Below are 17,853 nucleotides of genomic sequence, written 5' to 3'. Positions count from 1 at the left end.
AATTTACTTCCGTCAACAATAGTGATTGTCATTTTCACATTCACAAGAACACATCTTCAAGAAAATCAATAGTCAATAGTATAGAATAGTCAAAACAACGTTTGTGAATATTGTGAGTCTATCTATACAAAATAATCTAGTTCGTATATAAAACTAAAATTTAGAGGTAATCCATAAGTGTAAGTGACATTAACTTTCATTAATGATTAAGTCATAAATGATAAATTATAAATAATCATCATTAATGATCATTACTCAATTAGAGTCAATTACTGACATTACTTTAATTACAGTGTTACACTACTACTACTAGCACTACTACTAGACAGTGGCCTACAGTACTCATTTTGTGATTTACTTTATTTACTAGATCTACATGATTAGTCTAGTATATCAGTAAAACTTCCCATCGAAGGCCCCTAGTTTTCCATATCTATCTAATAGACTATAGTTATAGTATAGTAAGTATAGTATAGTATAGATAGAGTATAGATAGACTCTATTAACTCTGTATGTCAATAAGTAAAATAATAATTATATTATAATATCATATGTCATATGTATCAATTCAATGTAATTATGTATGATTGATGATTTACCAATTGTTATGTGTCTGTTGACTGTTGTGTTGTGTTACTGATTTCTCGGTGCGGCATTGTAAATTCAAAATTGTTATATTTAAATCATATTTAATTAAATTATCATGAAATAATGATTGTAATTGTTGTTACTTTAGACTTTACTACTTTACTTTTAACTTTAGATCTACTTGTAATCATTGTAATGTAATTAGTTAAATTAGATCTAGAATTCTATGTTACAGTTAAGTCCTTAAAGGTAGTCTTGACTTAAAAGTAGTAGATCTAGATCTAGATTTATCTATTTAATCTAGTCTAGTCATAATCTCTATATATAATTCTCTTCATGGCTCAAGTGTTTGGACAAGAAGTAAAGGAAAGATCACTCTTTTATTTCTGCAAGTCGGATTAGAGTTACATTACAAAAAAAGGGGGGAGAGAACAAGTAGTATTCACCCGTCACAAAATAGCAGGGCTTGATTTAACCGTTGTGACCAAGAAGTCATAGAAAGATCACTCTTTTTTTTTTCTACCCCACATAGTTTTAACGGCAAAAAAAAAGAAGGGGAGGGATGAAAACAAGTAATCTACTCTGTATTCACCCGTCACTAAATAGCAGGGCGGACTCAACCGTTGTGGGGCCCTATGCAAAAATGGATTTCGCAGGGCCAAATTTGGGTAGGGATACAGATAATAAGTGAAATTTAAGAGTTTGTATAAATTCGTCTTTGCATTTTATTCATTTTTTACTACGTACAGAACTACTTTATGAGCCTTGCAGGTAGCGAAGTCATGTACGGTATATCATAAAAATTGTATTTTCTACATAGATCACGCTCAATAGCAAGAATTACCAAATGTTTCAATCTATCACGAGAATTGTTGACCTCAAGTAATTCTTCATTAGTTTGAGGCACAAGAAGCTTCTTTCACTAGATTCCACAATTACGGGTATTGCGTAATGTAGTGTTTTTTTAATCGTGCATAGGATTGGCGTTTTCCATATTGAATGACAACCCAAAATGACAATTTTTGTCTATATATTTCATGAGATTTGTATGTGTTTTCTAAAGATTTTAATAATTTCCGGATATTTCAAGGACTTTTTCATATATTTTGCAATTTCAGATTTCCAGGAGCTCCTGGTAAATCAACAGGAGGCCGCGGGAAATCTGTTATAAGTTATAAAATGGTTTAATTTAATAATTTATACACCTAGAATTAGAGCAGGTCCTATGAAAGTGCGGGGCCCACTGCAGTCGCATAGGTGGCTGTGGCCTAAGGCCAGCCCCGCAAATAGCGGAGTATGCTATGCCACTGGTTGATGATAAACTAGATCTACTGTTTTTGTCAGTCAGTAGTAGATTCTTTTCTAGATCATAGTAAATGATAGTAGATCTATATAGATCTCCTAGAAAGACTTAAGTGTATAGATCTAGATCTAATTAGTCTATAGTTATAGAATTAGAAGTATAGATCTGAATCTCCTTCTAGATCTAGTTAATACAGTCATTACAGTTCTGCAAACTGCTTAAGAGTCACTCACTTGACTCACTCGCTCTTGACTCTTGATTTTTCCTCAGGGCCAGGGTGACTTGGAAACCTTTCCCATATTTGGGTATAGTTGCGTGGCAGCAGAGGTTTAAATTTTTTCAGTTTTCCATCTCATAGGTGGATAGCAATTAAGGCTAAAGAGCCCCTTCTGTCTGAAGCTTATTAGTTTATGCACCAATTACTTAGCGTTGCCCCTTCTCCTGTTAGTGAAAATAGTTCTGCCAAACCCAATATCTGAGCTACAAGTCAGGAGACTGGTTCTGTAAGGACAGCAAGGTTGTTATTGTCAAAAGTGGTAATGGATATAAGCACTCCACTACATATAAGATGCTTCCAAAGCCATGCATCTCAAATGGCCTCTGAAAATCATTAAAGAGAGGAGACATCCCACACACATCCATGATCAGGTCTGCTACTTCATCTGAACCAGCAGTTTTTCTGACCTAAGATTTACTGATATTCAGATGTTTCATCAATTAGATTGTACAAATAGCTTCTAAATTCTACTTTTTGTCCTCCTGTGTAAGGCTTTGTCCTCTTTTCTGTCCTCATTTGCATGGGCGGGTGCCTTTGTAACCTTAGGTATAGATCAAGAAAAATAATTCAAGTCATTGTTCATCTGGGAAGGAAGATGTGAATATGAAAGTAAATAGAATAACCACACATTTAGAGATTGTTTGTCATGACTATCATTTCTTTAGAGATTGTTTCTCGTGACTATCATTTCCTCTTCCAGGCACAGTAGTTTTAAGGCTGGTGAGACCAATTTGTTTGGATTACAGTAATTACACTCTGTTAAAGTGTGCCTCGTTGTTGTGGATGCATATTCTTTTTTTTTGTGTCCTCTTCAACTTTGCCACATCTAATAGTTATGCAGCACATGTGTGTGTTTCTATGGTGATAGTGAGAAGAAGTTAGCGAATGGTTGGTGGCTATGCAGTGTGAATGGTGCAAGATAAGTGACATCTCAAGTTGAATTTGTCTATATTGTAATAAAAGTTATAAATTATATTTAGTTTTGTGCCCAAAGATAGTCATTAAAGTTACAAGTCAACAACCTTCCACAACACTAATGCTTTCAGTGTTTCACTTCTTACACGTGTGCACACTGAACTGCAAGGGGCCAGGGATCATTGTCTTTGGCTGCTGTCTTCCAAGACCATTTTCAATATTGAATGCTCTCAGTAATATCTTTATTTCCCTTGAGTTGTCTCCTCTGGCTGTCTTGCTAGCATTTTCCTTCTAATAGTTTGCCAAAGAGACATGTTTTTGGAATAGTTCAGCTTCTATAAACATGGTGCCCATTAAGGTTGGCTAGATATAAATACCTCCTATAGCCCTTCCATATTATATATTTTTACCTGTGAAGTTATGGTGATAAACCATCAAATAAAGCAATTATACTTAGACCAGTGTTTGTCTCATTCGCACATATTGTGACTACCTATGACTCTAGGATTGATTCTAGTATAACATGTAAATAGCCAAGATCATCTTCTGAGATGTTCAGCTCCTCAGTATATAATACAAAGCTCATGAATTTGCACTAATGATTATTATTTCTGTAATGATTTCTTTTTAGTAATAAAAGTTTTAAAGGTCTTGTCTAGAGAAACCAGGCATTCAGTAGCTGCTATCTTAACATTTTAATCACTCATAACTGAGCCTTTTTATTTCTAATAAAAGACAAATGTAAAAGAATAAAGCATTTTTATTTCATTTTTTGTTTCTTCCAGAATGATATAGAAGAAAATGATGCATGCCAAGGCAACAACCCATGAACATTGCGTTTTGCTTTAGTGTTGTCATTAGACTAGACCTGCTTAGAGACCTAATGTCTTCTTAGAAGACAGTGATGTCACTGACATTGACTGAAGAACAATCCATGAAGACAAAATCTAATGACACTAGGTATAGTCCCTTTTTTAACTAATACTATTATTTAAATGGCTAAGTTAAAGAAGACTGGGATTATAATTGTAAAAAAAAAAATTATAAAATTAATAAAATCTTTAAGGAAAATAATTTCTTGTAATCAGATCTAGTTTTAGAATGCTGTTTCTCGAAGAGAGGATGTTGGCAAGCTTTTTTCTTTTAGGTATAGGATGACTACATAGATGTCATATCATGTTACACTGCTTGACAAGACCAGTCATTTGTTGAGAAAGTTTTGAAAAAAATGGTTGTTGTAGCTAGAGAAGTTAGCATGGAAATCAGTGCAGAAAAAAATCAAATTACTAGTTTGTGGTGGAGATAGTATGAGATGTTGCATACAGTTTAATGGCCAAACATTAGAAGAAGCTGACTCATTTAAATAACTTGGGTCAAACGTAAAAGAAATTATATAAAAAATATATTTAAAAAAACAATAGTTTAAGCTTGACATTCACTGTCATGAACACAATCTGGATGAATAACATCAACTTCCACGCAGAACTAAACTGTGTTCTTTATTAGTGCTCTTTGTACTCCGATATGGTTGTGAAAGCTGGACACTAAAAACAGCCTTTGAGAGTAAATGTTATTAAAAAAATTGCTGGGTACCAGATACCAGGAAAAGAAAACAAAAGAGCTTGTACTTTAACCAAGTCAACATTCTGGCTGGAAACAAGGAGGAATCCCTCATTTGATTACTGTGAAGAGGCAAAAGCTGAGTTGGTTTGGTCATATTGAAAGACTCACTGCAAACAAAATTCCTTCAAGAAATGGAAGGGCTTTGGTTACACGAACTGTCACAGCACCTCTACAACAAAGGGACAGATAATAAGTCAAAATGACCAGACCTAAGCTATAAGTTTATTTTTTTACCTTTTCATCAAGTGTCTGATTATGCTAATTTTTTTAAAGTGTTGTTTACTTTACTGCCATTTATACTTTTTTCTTTTAGTCTTGATAGTAAAGAGAATGTGGAGGAAGATGTAAGAGAAGCAGAATTGATTATCTTTGATAACACCACAGAAGGACTTGGTAAGGACATTTTCAGTTATTCTTTAAAAAAAAAAAAAAAAACAACATTATATTTTATTAGTAATATAGGACATTTTCAGTTATTCTTTTAAAAAAATTTTAAAAAATACGTTATATTTTATTAGTATTATTTTGCTTTTTTTTAAATAGGCCTAAAAATTTGTGGTGGATGCAGTGATAATGGCCAAGAAGTTTATGGAATATTCATAAAACGTGTTTTGCCACATGGTCTTGCCGAATCAACAGGTAATAAATTAAAAAAAAAAAAACAACCCTTTGATTCAGTAATATTATCAGTAAATATAGTTGCTGATAATTTGTTCTATTTGAAAATTATAATCCATTTTAATTTACTATGTTTTTTAAACCATCTCTGTATTGGTTATTATTTTTTTACTTTTTTTGGTGCATAACCTTAGTGAAGTAGACAATTTATTGTTAATTTGAAGCAAAAAAAAATGTTATTGATATCCTAGGTGAAGTGTTTGATGGTGATCTTATTCTTGAGGTCAATGGACAAAGCATGCAAGGTGTTACCTATGAAAGGTATTGCAGCTGTTCACTTCTATGAATAATTTAGTGTTAGCAAATTATTCAGCTCTTGAACTAGGTTAGGGGTTCTTATATTATGGTTTTCTATTGGGGCCATCAATGTTATTTGAAAATGTGCAAATGGTTGATACTGGATATAAACTAACAAATGTATGGGCACTTTGTCTGTCTTCATTTACATAAACAGCTAATATATGGGTACTTTGTCTACATTCACATAAACCAACACATATAAGGACACTTTGTCTACATTCACATAAACCAACAAATGTAAGGACACTTTGTCTACATTCACCTAAACCAGCACATATATGGACACTTTGTCTACATTCACATAAACCAACAAATGTAAGAACACTTTGTCTACATTCACCTAAACCAGCACATATATGGACACTTTGTCTACATTCACATAAACCAACAAATGTAAGGGCACTTTGTCTACAGTCTCATAAACTTACAAATATATGGATGCTTTTTCTACATTCTCATAAACTTACAAATATATGGACGCTTTGTCTACATTCAAATAAACTAACAAATATATCTCTATGGCTACCTTTGGTCGAGAAGAGATGAATACTTTGGTATTAGCTATGGTCAGAACGATGTTGAATGCACAGCAGTTTCCCTCTCTGTTGTATCCAAAGGAATGGCAAGTGCTGAGAGTTTGGGATCAGAAGCATTGCAGGCTTTGACAGGGTGTAGCATTAAATTAATTATAGTAAACATTTCCATAAACATATATCCGGATACCTGTATACACATTTCTAGTTAAGTTCAAATAAAAATAATGTTGTGTATTTACTTATTTTTATTTCTTATTTAAGACACGGATTTTTTAAAAAAAGGATAGAATTGTATGTCAGGCCATAGTTATGATGTCCAAACAATTACTAAAATTCTGCTTACTTATTTGCTTTTTGTTTAAATAATTTAGCTACAGATTAATAGATTTTAGTGTTTCAAATTAACAGAATTTGATTATAAATGTTATGAAATCATTAGTTGTTGAAAGTTAGTCGTAGTATTTTATTTGATAATGCAAAAATCGTTGTCAACTTAAGCTGGCAAGATATTAACTTGAGAAATTAACATTTGATTTATGTGGAAAAGAAAAGGCACCTAATAGAAATGTGTTGTTGTTTATTTCAGGGCAGTGTCAATGCTCCGACAAGCGTCAGCTTCTAACCATGTTGAATTAGTGATAACCAGAGATGCAGATGCGAGGTATTATCATTATTATTCAGCAACTTCATTTTCTCAAATTTGCATTATCTTTACATCTTTAACATTAGAGTGGTTTCAAAAAATCCATTTGATCGTATTGGCTATACTTTATATCATTTCTAGACGGGAGTTCACAGAATACTTAACCAAGTTTGCTCCTATTCCTAGCCCATTCATGACTGGAGATCATTCCAATGGAAGTGCAATTATAGGTATCTAAACAAAAATTGAATTTGTAAATTTTAAAAAAATTATAGCTGTTATTGTTATTTTATTTTTCAATAATATTTTTTTTTTTTACAGAAACTGGTGCTGAGATAAAATTAGGATCTTCTCTAAAGGTATTTATTATCACAAATCAAACCCTTCAGATGATTAAAAACTAAATATTACTGTAAATAACCTAATGTCATTGCTACATGCATGTGGTTTTTCATTTTATTACTTTTTTTCCGCAAATGCTAGTAACAAGTTATAATTATATCTAAATGCAGCAAAGGTTTAAATGGTGTTAAACAATAAATTTCTTTTTACTATTGTCAAAAATGTTTTTCTTATTGATTTTATCACCACAAATGGACAGTAAGCAGCATAAGCTGTGGGCACAGTAAATCAATAAGTAAACACATTGCATTACCTACACCCAGTGTCAGCCTTGCAGTCTACCAAGCATGACTCATGTTAATACTATGTGTTTTTATTTAACTGCAATTTTCTTTATACTCAGGATGTTCATTACCAGCAAGACAATTCATCCTTTGAACAGCACATAACAATCTTTGCAGGTAAATAAAAATTGTGTTCATTTGTTGTTGTATTTGTTGTTGTTTTTTTTAAGTATTTATTTTTCTTTTTTTTTAGAGACCAGGCAGGGGCTTAAACAAATGTTTGATTTTTTTTCATTTTTATAAGTTAAAAAATATTTTTTTTTATTATTATTATTAAATCTTGTACAATTGATTGTCAGTTTTTTTTTTTAGATTTTGACATCTATACTTTAATTTATATCTATATTATTAACAATGCTGATTGCTTTTTTTTTTTTAGAAAATTGTAACCCATATACATTTTAAAACATTACTTCTGTAGCATTGCTTGACAGACCTTTCATTTTTTACTATTTTGTGATTTGTAGCAATAAAATATCTATTTGTCGTGCTAATAGGAATTTTTGAAAGTTTTGAGCTATGATTTTGTATGAATTTCAGATAACAATGGCAATGTGAGCCCGACTTCAAGCTGTGCAGATGAAATAGTCAATCACATGGGAGAACCATTTAGCTCCTCCTTGCTTTTTTCAAGGCCTGTCAGTACTGCATCCAGAAGTAAAGAATTGATAACAGACTCACTGGATTCACTTCTGTCTAAGAAGCTTGCGCAAGACCCAGGATTGAAACTTCATATTGATCAGTTAGAATCTGTAAGTAGTTCACAGATACAACTTGGTTGGTTAGTGTCTGTAAGTAGTTCACAGGTACAACTTGGTTGGTGAGAGTCTGTAAGTAGTTCACAAATACAACTCATTGATAAAACTTGGTTGGTTAGAGTCTGTAAGTAGTTCACAGATACAACTTGGTTGGTTAGAGTCTGTAAGTAGTTCACAGATACAACTCATTGATAAAACTTGGTAAGTAAGAGTCTCTTAAGTAGTTCATAGATACAACTTGGTTGGTAACTTTCTATGTTTTAATAGACATAATAAAATTCTGTATTATTTTTCCAATTAGGCATTGACAAATTTAGGCCTTCAGCTAACTCCGTCCAATCTTACGTTGTTGAGGCAACACTTGAACATTGACATTACAGGCATGGTACGTTTTGAAGGTAAGCATCTTTCTTGTATCATTGTATTCTGCACTCTTTCTTGTATCATTGTATTTTGCACTCTTTCTTGTATCATTGTATCCTGCACTCTTTCTTGATCATTGTATTCTGCACTGTTACCTAAATGATTTAAAATTGACCTATCTGGAGATCTGAACTGAAGGACGTTAAGACTATTGATTGTAATTTTCTTGCTAGAAGGAAACATTTAGTGAAAGCCTGCAGTTATTCTACAGTTATCAAGATCATTATATTTATAGTAGGAGCATCAGGTCCACCAACCTACAATATTTAGATTTCATAAAGAAACATTTCTAATTCACAAAGACTTTTATGGAAAAAAAAAGTGGAATTTCATAGTAGTGATAAATTGATCTAAGAAATTCTGAAAAGTTGTCTAGCTTGAATATTACAAATATCTAAATGTCCTTAAGTCACAGACTCAGAAAGGAAATATTTTTATTATAGTTTATTTTGTTTATTGTAAACTATACTTTTCATTTTTTGTGGAAATGTATTTATTTTTTGTTTGTTTTTGTTGTTCTTAAGCGTTGATTGAAGGGAAAGTGCTCACAATCTTCTCTTTTTTTATAGGGAAAACAAACATTGACAAAACCTTGTTACAATTTTTAAATTCATGCATTTGAAAAAAAAAATCGAGAATTTTTAAATCATAAAATGATTTTTTTTTTTATTTTTAGAATTTGTTGAGGCAGCTAAAATAGTATTTCAAAATGACCTTGGTGCTCTAAAGGCCAGACTAACACCCCAGATTCCAAGTGAAAATACTCAGGTAAAAATACTTTCCCTCTTTGCATTATTAGACAAAACCAAGAAATCTTGTAGTAGTATTCTAGAATCTTTATTATTTTCTTAGGTTATTAAGGTGTCTGAAGATTATGCCAGCATTGTAAGAGAAAGAGATCAGTTAAGAGAAGAAATTGCCTCTCTTAAAGAAGAGTTACAAAGCAGAAGTCAGTCTGGTCAGAATGCAGAAGAACAATTGTTATTGATTAGAAAGGTAAGCAAAATGTTAAAGAATTTTTTTCCTTTTACTAGAAAAAACAACATTATAATGTTCAACAGTAAGATTCTGTGTGGATCCCAGGTCCATTACATGAATGGCCAAAGGCTGCGCACCAAGGGAGAATTTCTTCATATTACTAATATATGAGCCCCCTGTTCTGCAGATTGGAAGGACCACCACTCTAGCTACAGGACACTGATGACAGCCCTTTTGTAGAATGGAATGGCAGCTCATTTGGACTGGGCTACTGAATTTTTTTTTTATTCCCACTCTGGACTTGCAATACATTGGATTGAATGGATTGGTTCCTAGGCCTCTAGTTTAAACATTTAGGGACCAGTTTTCACATTGTTAGGTGCTGGAATCCTTGATTTTAGTGGTTGATCCATGGAATGATTTGTAATAATAACAAAAAAGCTTATAGCAGCATGTTATGTGGAATAAGTAGGGCATTGATTTAAAATTATCAGTGTCAGTATTGGACCCTTTTTATAAAGTATCTGAGACAAGCAAGGTTTTTTGCTACTTGAAGTTCAAAGACATCTGAATAAGTGTATCAAAATAACCTGCCTGTCTAAGTTGTCCAACAACAAATTGTTCTTCTGGTGGTCTTTTCTGTATGCGCCTTTTATGTATGCTTGATAGATAATCTTGACTAAAGAATCATGGGGTTTGAATTACAAGCTGTCAACATTTTATGATGCTTCATCTGGGATGTATTCTAAGCATTTTAGCTGTCAGTATGGGTCTATTCTGGTTTTAAATGTGTTTCCTTTCTTTAATATTTTCTTTTATTTTCTTCCATTATTTTTTTTTATCTGTATTTTAATTTTTTTTCTGTTGACCAATCAGCAAGCACAATCTTCTATAGAAGAAGTGAGGTCATTGAAAAGTAAACTTCATCTTGCTGAACAAGCCCAGGCAAAAGCTCAGCAGACAGAAAGAGATTATGAGGAAGTGGTAGCCATGTTGGAAAATGAAGTTGGACAACTACGACTGCAGATGTCCAAATCAGTAAGCTTATATTTATCTCAGGAATAGCTGGATAAAAGAATGTAACACAAGTGAAATATTTATGACACATAACCTAAACATATAAGTAATATTACAAATTTGTTTATTTTACAAAGTTCTAAAATTAATTTGTGTAATTCTTGAAAAAAAAATCCTGACTCTCTATACCTTATAGCCTACTCATTGCGCATGCATTCAGCCACAAAAAATATATATGATACTGTAAACTGGTTATAAAGAATCTAGATTTTATTTTATTTTATTTTTTTATTTTTTTCACATATGTTTTAATCCTTAAAACTGTGAGTCTGTAAGAGTTGAACCATGAAGTAACATGTCAATAGTTTATTTAGTTATGTCTCTTGACCTAAATCTTTTTTTCCTGCTGATTTTTCAACATATAGCCTAAATCTTGCCCCTATTTGCTTAATTTATTTAATTTTTAACTATACAGAAATTTGGTGTACAATATTTTATGTTAAAATGTAATATTTTTCATAATGTGATAAATGTCATTATTCACAGGATGGTGTAAATTTCCAGAAAAGACTTTTTAACTGTACAGAAATTTGGTGTACAATATTTTATGTTAAAATGTAATAGTTTTCATAATGTGATAATTGTCATTATTCACAGGATGGTGTAAATATGCAGAAAAGACTGGCTGTCCTTGTATGTCAGCTAAAGAAAGCTGAGTCTGGTAAGAAAACATACGAAGTGGCAACAGAAAAACTGATGAGATTTGTAGAACATTCTTTAGAAACGCTGGCAGCTGTTGATAACTCATCAAGGTGAATTTACCTAAACATCTGTAGCTTAAAATTAACATTTAAAAATTAGTTAAAATAAATTGTATAAATTTTTTATATCGCGTTATAGATTCAACCTCCTGTCTGCAATGTTTCTACAATGGTTTTTGTTTCAAGTTAAAAATAATAAGGTTTAAAAGATGTGATTAGCATTCTTTGGTGACAGGGCATAGTTGAATTGTTTCAATATCTAAAATATTTTTTTTTTAATTGCATTTATATAACACATCTTTCATGCTACATCACAGCTCATTGCGCTATGGTCCGATCTCTGAGGATATTTGGGGGGAAGAGGTATCCAGGAAAAGTTTTCCGTGCTTCCTTTAGGTGCTCAGCTCTTATAAACATTTAAATTTGTTACAGAACAGCTAATGATGGTAACAATGCTAAACTCAACAAGAAAAGAGCTCTCTTAACATTGTCAAATGAAGGGAGAGATGTCATCAAAACAGTTAGGTCACTCATGGAGACAATACGTAAGTGTTAAAACAATTATCTGACTCACCTTTTACCTTTATCTATCCCTTAGTCTGTTGGACCTTTGGGCACCATTCAAGATTCGCCCACTGTCTTTCTCCATTCTCCATCTGACTCACCTACACATCAAAATGCTTTTGTAAAATGCTCTTCTTAACTAACAAAAATCCAAAATGAATTTGGGAACATTAAAAATGTGTGCAAGATTTAGTGTTTTTCTTACTGTACAAGATTAGTGTTTTTCTTACTGTGCAAGATTAGTGTTTTTCTTACTGTACAAGATTAGTGTTTTTCTTACTGTACAAGTTTAGTGTTTTTCTTACTGTACAAGATTAGTGTTTTTCTTACTGTACAAGATTAGTGTTTTTCTTACTGTACAAGTTTAGGGTTTTTCTTACTGTGCAAGATTTAGTGTTTTTCTTACTGTGCAAGATTTAGTGTTTTTCTTACTGTGCAAGATTTAGTGTTTTTCTTACTGTGCAAGATTTAGTGTTTTTCTTACTGTGTAAGATTTAGTGTTTTTCTTACTGTGCAAGATTTAGTGTTTTTCTTACTGTGCAAGATTTAGTGTTTTTCTTACTGTGCAAGTTTAGTGTTTTTCTTACTGTGCAAGTTTAATGTTTTTCTTACTGTGCAAGATTTAGTGTTTGTCTTACTGTGCAAGATTTAGTGTTTTTCTTACTGTGCAAGATTTAGTGTTTTTCTTACTGTGCAAGATTTAGTGTTTTTCTTACTGTGTAAGATTTAGTGTTTTTCTTACTATGCAAGATTAGTGTTGTTCTTACTGTGCAAGATTTAGTGTTTTTCTTACTGTGCAAGTTTAGTGTTTTTCTTACTGTGCAAGATTTAGTGTTTTTCTTACTGTGCAAGATTAGTGTTTTTCTTACTGTGCAAGATTAGTGTTTTTCTTACTGTGCAAGATTAGTGTTTTTCTTACTGTGCAAGATTAGTGTTGTTTTTATATGTATGACTTATAATTGTTAAAAAGAATGTTTTATCAAATTTGTTAGACATATTGTGTTTCAATTGTTAGAATATTTTCACCTCTTTTTTCATGATAGTTTTTGTTCAGCATCATTAACATCTGCTGAGTTTTTGCTGCCTTCAGCATCCTTAACATCTACTGTATCTGTTCTTTTACAGCACTTCCATTTGGTTGGGAAGAAGCCTACACTGCTGAAGGTGTCAAATACTATATCAAGTAAGAGTTTTAGTTTTATTTGTTTATTATTAAGGAAAAAGCTCAACTTAGCAGCCAAGCTGAAAGTTATGAGCTGAAAATTGAGTTTATTAGGATTACACATTATAACTAACCTCTGCCAACGGGTCCACCCTAGTGCAGGTTTAGGAAAAAAATGTTAATTTTCAATGACTATTAGTATAGTATTATCATTGTCACAGAGAGAGGTCTTTTCTACTTAAATAATTTACAATTTAAAGTTTCTTTAAAAAAAAAAATTTCCATCTAGATCCACCTGTCAGATTGGTTTAGTTAGTTTGAACTAATTAGAATGAATTCTTCTCTCTAGACTTTACTTATGCCTTCATCAATGCCATTAAATTACTGTGATTGTGAAACATTAAAGTCATAGTATAACTCTTTTTATGAACATAGGAAAGTGTCAAAATGAAAATGTTTTGCATCTTTATGTATGTTTATGTTAGTTTTATGTATGGTTATGTTAGTTTAGATTTATGTATGTTTATGTTACTTTTATATATGGTTATGTTAGTTTAGATTTATGTATGTTTATGTTACTTTTATGTATGGTTATGTTAGTTTAGTTTTATGTATGTTTATGTTACTTTTATGTATGGTTATGTTAGTTTTATGTAATGAAAGTAGACAGAACAAACTTAGGTTCAACTGTGTATAAATAAAAGTATTTCTTAATATTCTGTTAGCCATTTGAACCAAACGACAACATGGACTCACCCTGTGTCCTGTATGGAACACCAGACTACTTCAAAATCTCCTGCTTTGTCCACCAATGATGGGAAGCAGGTAGCACCACCTGCACCCCCACCACCTGCTCAATCAAGCCAGATAAATAAGCCTTCAGAAGTAGCCAAAGGTACTAAACAAGGAAATGCCAAAAGAGTTTCTCCACCAGTTGTTAATCAAGAGCATACTGGAGCTCCCCAGGCTGTGTCTTGAGATGAACCAGGTGCATGAGCTGACTGAATGTAATTCAATATTGAAACTGGGTTAGATAATTCAGACTTGAGCTAACCATTTATAGAGTGCAAGAGATAACATGTTAATGTAATAGTTTAATTAGGTTGAAATTTTTATTGTAACTAGATTTTTTTTTTGTTAGTGGTGGCAATTAAGTTAAATATTTGTATTAGTTTAATACATTCAATGACATTAAATATGATAATGGGCGAAAAAAGTGTAATTTTTTTTCTGGCAAGATTAGTGTAGTTGGCTGGTTCAGAATTTATTTTACATTGCATACATAAACATTTAAAATTACCATCTCAATTCAGGTTGTTTTTTTTTTTGGTTTCAATGGCTCTCTCATATAGATTGCTAAAATTGAATACTTCGAATTTGAAGTTGTCAGGTTTTATTATTACAAAGTAACATTTTATTATTTTAAATAGTTTGGGTGTTGTTGTTTTTTTCCCAAATATCTTGGTTTATTTCTAGTTTTACTTTTCATTTAAAAAATTTATTTAAAAAATGCTGAGAAGAAACAGTTTGTACTTCTGTCTGCATCAATGAGAATTCAAAAAATTGAGTTTCTAAAGAGATAGCTGTCTTTTTGTTTGCCCTAATAAACCCTTTAACTGATGCTGCTACACTTTTATCAGAAAATGTTCATTATTATTGATTCTAATTATACTATGTATTCTGCTAATCAATGGTCTATTAAATTACAATTATATTTGCTATGTGAGAGATTGCAATCTTCCAAAATTAATCAACTCCTAAAAAATACCTAATATAATGTTATAAATGTTTTGTGGACTTTTTACACAAAACTGTTAGCTATATTTGAATGGGAAATTTTGATCTGCTCCACGCTGATTGTTTATTCTGTCACTGGTTTTTATGTTTCCTGCTTTTATTTAGTAAAATTTGTGCTAAATCAGGATCATTATTATCCTAGTAGTACAATCGCCTACCTCTTCTACTGGACTAGTGTCACTAAATGTACAGTATTAAAACTACTGCCGAAAGTATTTGGTTCTATCTTGTTTATTGTTGATTCGATCTTGTTTTACTATGCCAACAGTGTTAACATATAAAAGAATCAGGAAAAAAAAGATGTAAAATTTTAGAGTCCATATAATTGTTTGGGGGGGGGGGGGGGGGGGGAAGGGAAATGCATATTTTCAAAACAAAGTGAATTGTTTGTTATTATTGTGCTACATCTTGTTATAATGCCCATACAATCTTTGATGCAATACTTGGGTACCTTATTTTGAATTAATTGTAATTGATTTGATTTCTTGTGACAAATGCCCCCAGTGTTAACATATAAAAGAATCAGGAAAAAAAAGATGTAAAATTTTAGAGTCCATATAATTGTTTGGGGGGGGGGGGGGGGGGGGAAGGGAAATGCATATTTTCAAAACAAAGTGAATTGTTTGTTATTATTGTGCTACATCTTGTTATAATGCCCATACAATCTTTGATGCAATACTTGGGTACCTTATTTTGAATTAAAAAAAAAAAAAAAAAAAAAGAATTGTTCTAAATAGTCTTTTTCTATTTGAAATCCAACTTTCATTTTTTGTGTGACATTTCCTTTAATTCACATCACATCACATTTCTTGAAACATGACTACATTTACTATTTAAGGTGAAAACTTTTGACCATACAAGAGTAACTTGAATTTCTTATTTCACCTAATTTTGTAAACAACTTTATAGTTCTGACATTAAATAAATTTTTTTTAAATTGTTTTAAATGTCATTAGCATAAGAGAAACTTTATAAATTTTTCAACTTGCAGTTTAATTTTTGACAAAGTGGGAAATTGTTCCACTCTCCACCATTGATTTTCAAAACCTCACATCACCTTCATTATCAAAACATAGACAAACTAGTCAACCAACATTCAGCATCGCAACAGTTTCAGCATTTCAATATAAATATCAATCACTTGTGTGAACATAATTTAACCTTTGTTTTTTTGGAACCAATTATTTTATTACTTTTTAAATGCTCATGTATTATTATTATTATTATTATATATATATATATATATATATATATATATATATATATATATATATATATATATATATATATATTCTATTGTGCAAATATTTTTTTGTTTTATGCTTGTTTATAATATGAAATAATTTTAATTCATCCTGAGACAGAGTCCCAAAAATGTGTTGTCATGCTTGTTGTAAGAAATATAATCAAAATATGCATATTATTTTTTTATTATTATGTAAATTTTAATTTCAATTAGTATTGTACTTGGTGTATTTTTTCCATACTTTGAAGATTTTTTTAAAAAGAAATTGGCCAGTGTGCGAATCACATGTTGAAAACTTTTCAATAAAAACTGTTCCGATTTATATCATTACTTGACTTAGATGTGGTTTTTACTTACGCTACCATTTGTGTTTTAACTTGGAGAGCTTTATAAATCTAATTGGCTTTGTATTTATATATTTCTAAGTTACTTATTATTTTCTTTTTGAAATGGTTATCCTGTAACAGCATAATTTGGTCAATACAGTATGTGAAACTTCCTAAAGATCTAATTACAAACCTTTTTTTTTCCTCTAAAGATCTAATTACAAACCTTTTTTTTTCCCTCTTGTATCTGACATACTATCAACTGTGCAAATATGTTTTTATACATATGTTCACACATTTATGCTCCTTATAGGGCTTATCATTTACATTTGAAACTGATTGAAGTACATTTTCTTACAATAGTGATTGACAAATAAGAGCATGGCTATTTACTTTAAAGTACAAATGTATTATTGCTAATGGATAAAATGGGGTTAACTTATATATAAGGTAATTGCAAGGATCATTTTTTTTACATGTGAGAGGAATGTTTAGTTTTAGATACCAATCGAGTGGAACTTCTATTTTCAGTTATTCATTTTTCTTTTTTTTTTTTTTCAAGTCAGGATTACATTTACTTTTAGGTGAGAAGCAAATACAAAACTTCCCTTGAAAGAGTATTTCTAACAAACCTTATCAGTGTACCTTTTTTCTGACCACATCTTGGTTATCAATTTGGTTGTTTTATTTAAGTTTTGTCAAAATTCATTTTGTTGTAACTCATTTATACATGAGGATCTGAAATTTTATTTCTACAAATAAATTATTTTTTATTTAATTTTGTATTTGTTGTATGAAATGTAATTGTCTATGTTATATTGTTGCAAAATTAATTTAATTGAATGCATTTTTTTTTACAAGGATTTATTTACAAGTCAGTGAATAATCAAGGAAAGGTTTCAGACACCTATAAGCTTTTTAAAAAACTGGTTTTTGGAAATCATACTCTAGAAATAACTAACAATGTATACTTTTTTTCTTCTGTTCAATGAAATAACAAACAATTAAGCATTTTTAATAATCAAATATACCTTAGTTGCTAAAAATTTGTGGATTTTCTTTTCTAAAACAGTTTGTTAATCATATTTTTAAAAATACAAGTGAATTAAATATGACCATGTTTATGTATGACCATGTTTAATTTTTTTTATGATGATGATGGTTGCTATTTAGCATTGCTATTATATTGTTAATAATTTTCAAAAACATTTTTACTTCCATTGTCATTAATTAACATATTAAAGCCTTCATTATGTTTATTAACAGCGCAAT

General features: G+C 30.9%; 1 protein-coding gene across 3 annotated transcripts; it reads left to right on the top strand.

Moving 5' to 3' along the window:
* The first annotated feature begins 7 nt into the window (after positions 1-7).
* LOC106075811 (syntaxin-binding protein 4-like) lies at positions 8-15,351 on the top strand. 3 transcript variants are annotated; one of them, XM_056037255.1, is made up of 18 exons: positions 8-112; positions 3,869-4,043; positions 5,020-5,099; positions 5,250-5,345; positions 5,576-5,645; positions 6,807-6,881; positions 7,005-7,093; positions 7,185-7,222; positions 7,609-7,666; positions 8,090-8,301; positions 8,609-8,705; positions 9,407-9,498; positions 9,583-9,726; positions 10,585-10,746; positions 11,383-11,537; positions 11,919-12,031; positions 13,176-13,233; positions 13,938-15,351. In XM_056037255.1, exons 2-18 carry the CDS (start codon positions 3,988-3,990, stop codon positions 14,188-14,190), a joined length of 1,848 nt encoding a protein of 615 aa, XP_055893230.1. In that variant the 5' UTR covers positions 8-112; positions 3,869-3,987; the 3' UTR covers positions 14,191-15,351. The 3 variants fall into 3 exon arrangements, with proteins under 3 accessions (XP_055893230.1, XP_055893229.1, XP_055893227.1); XM_056037254.1 differs by having other exon boundaries at positions 8-166; XM_056037252.1 differs by having other exon boundaries at positions 8-179.
* Positions 15,352-17,853: the final 2,502 nt, after the last annotated feature.

This window comes from Biomphalaria glabrata, chromosome 8 (genome assembly GCF_947242115.1).
Source record: "Biomphalaria glabrata chromosome 8, xgBioGlab47.1, whole genome shotgun sequence".
Taxonomy (NCBI): domain Eukaryota; kingdom Metazoa; phylum Mollusca; class Gastropoda; family Planorbidae; genus Biomphalaria; species Biomphalaria glabrata.
The sequence above is the reverse complement of the archived record's forward strand: the minus strand, read 5'-3'. Positions and strand labels throughout refer to the sequence as shown.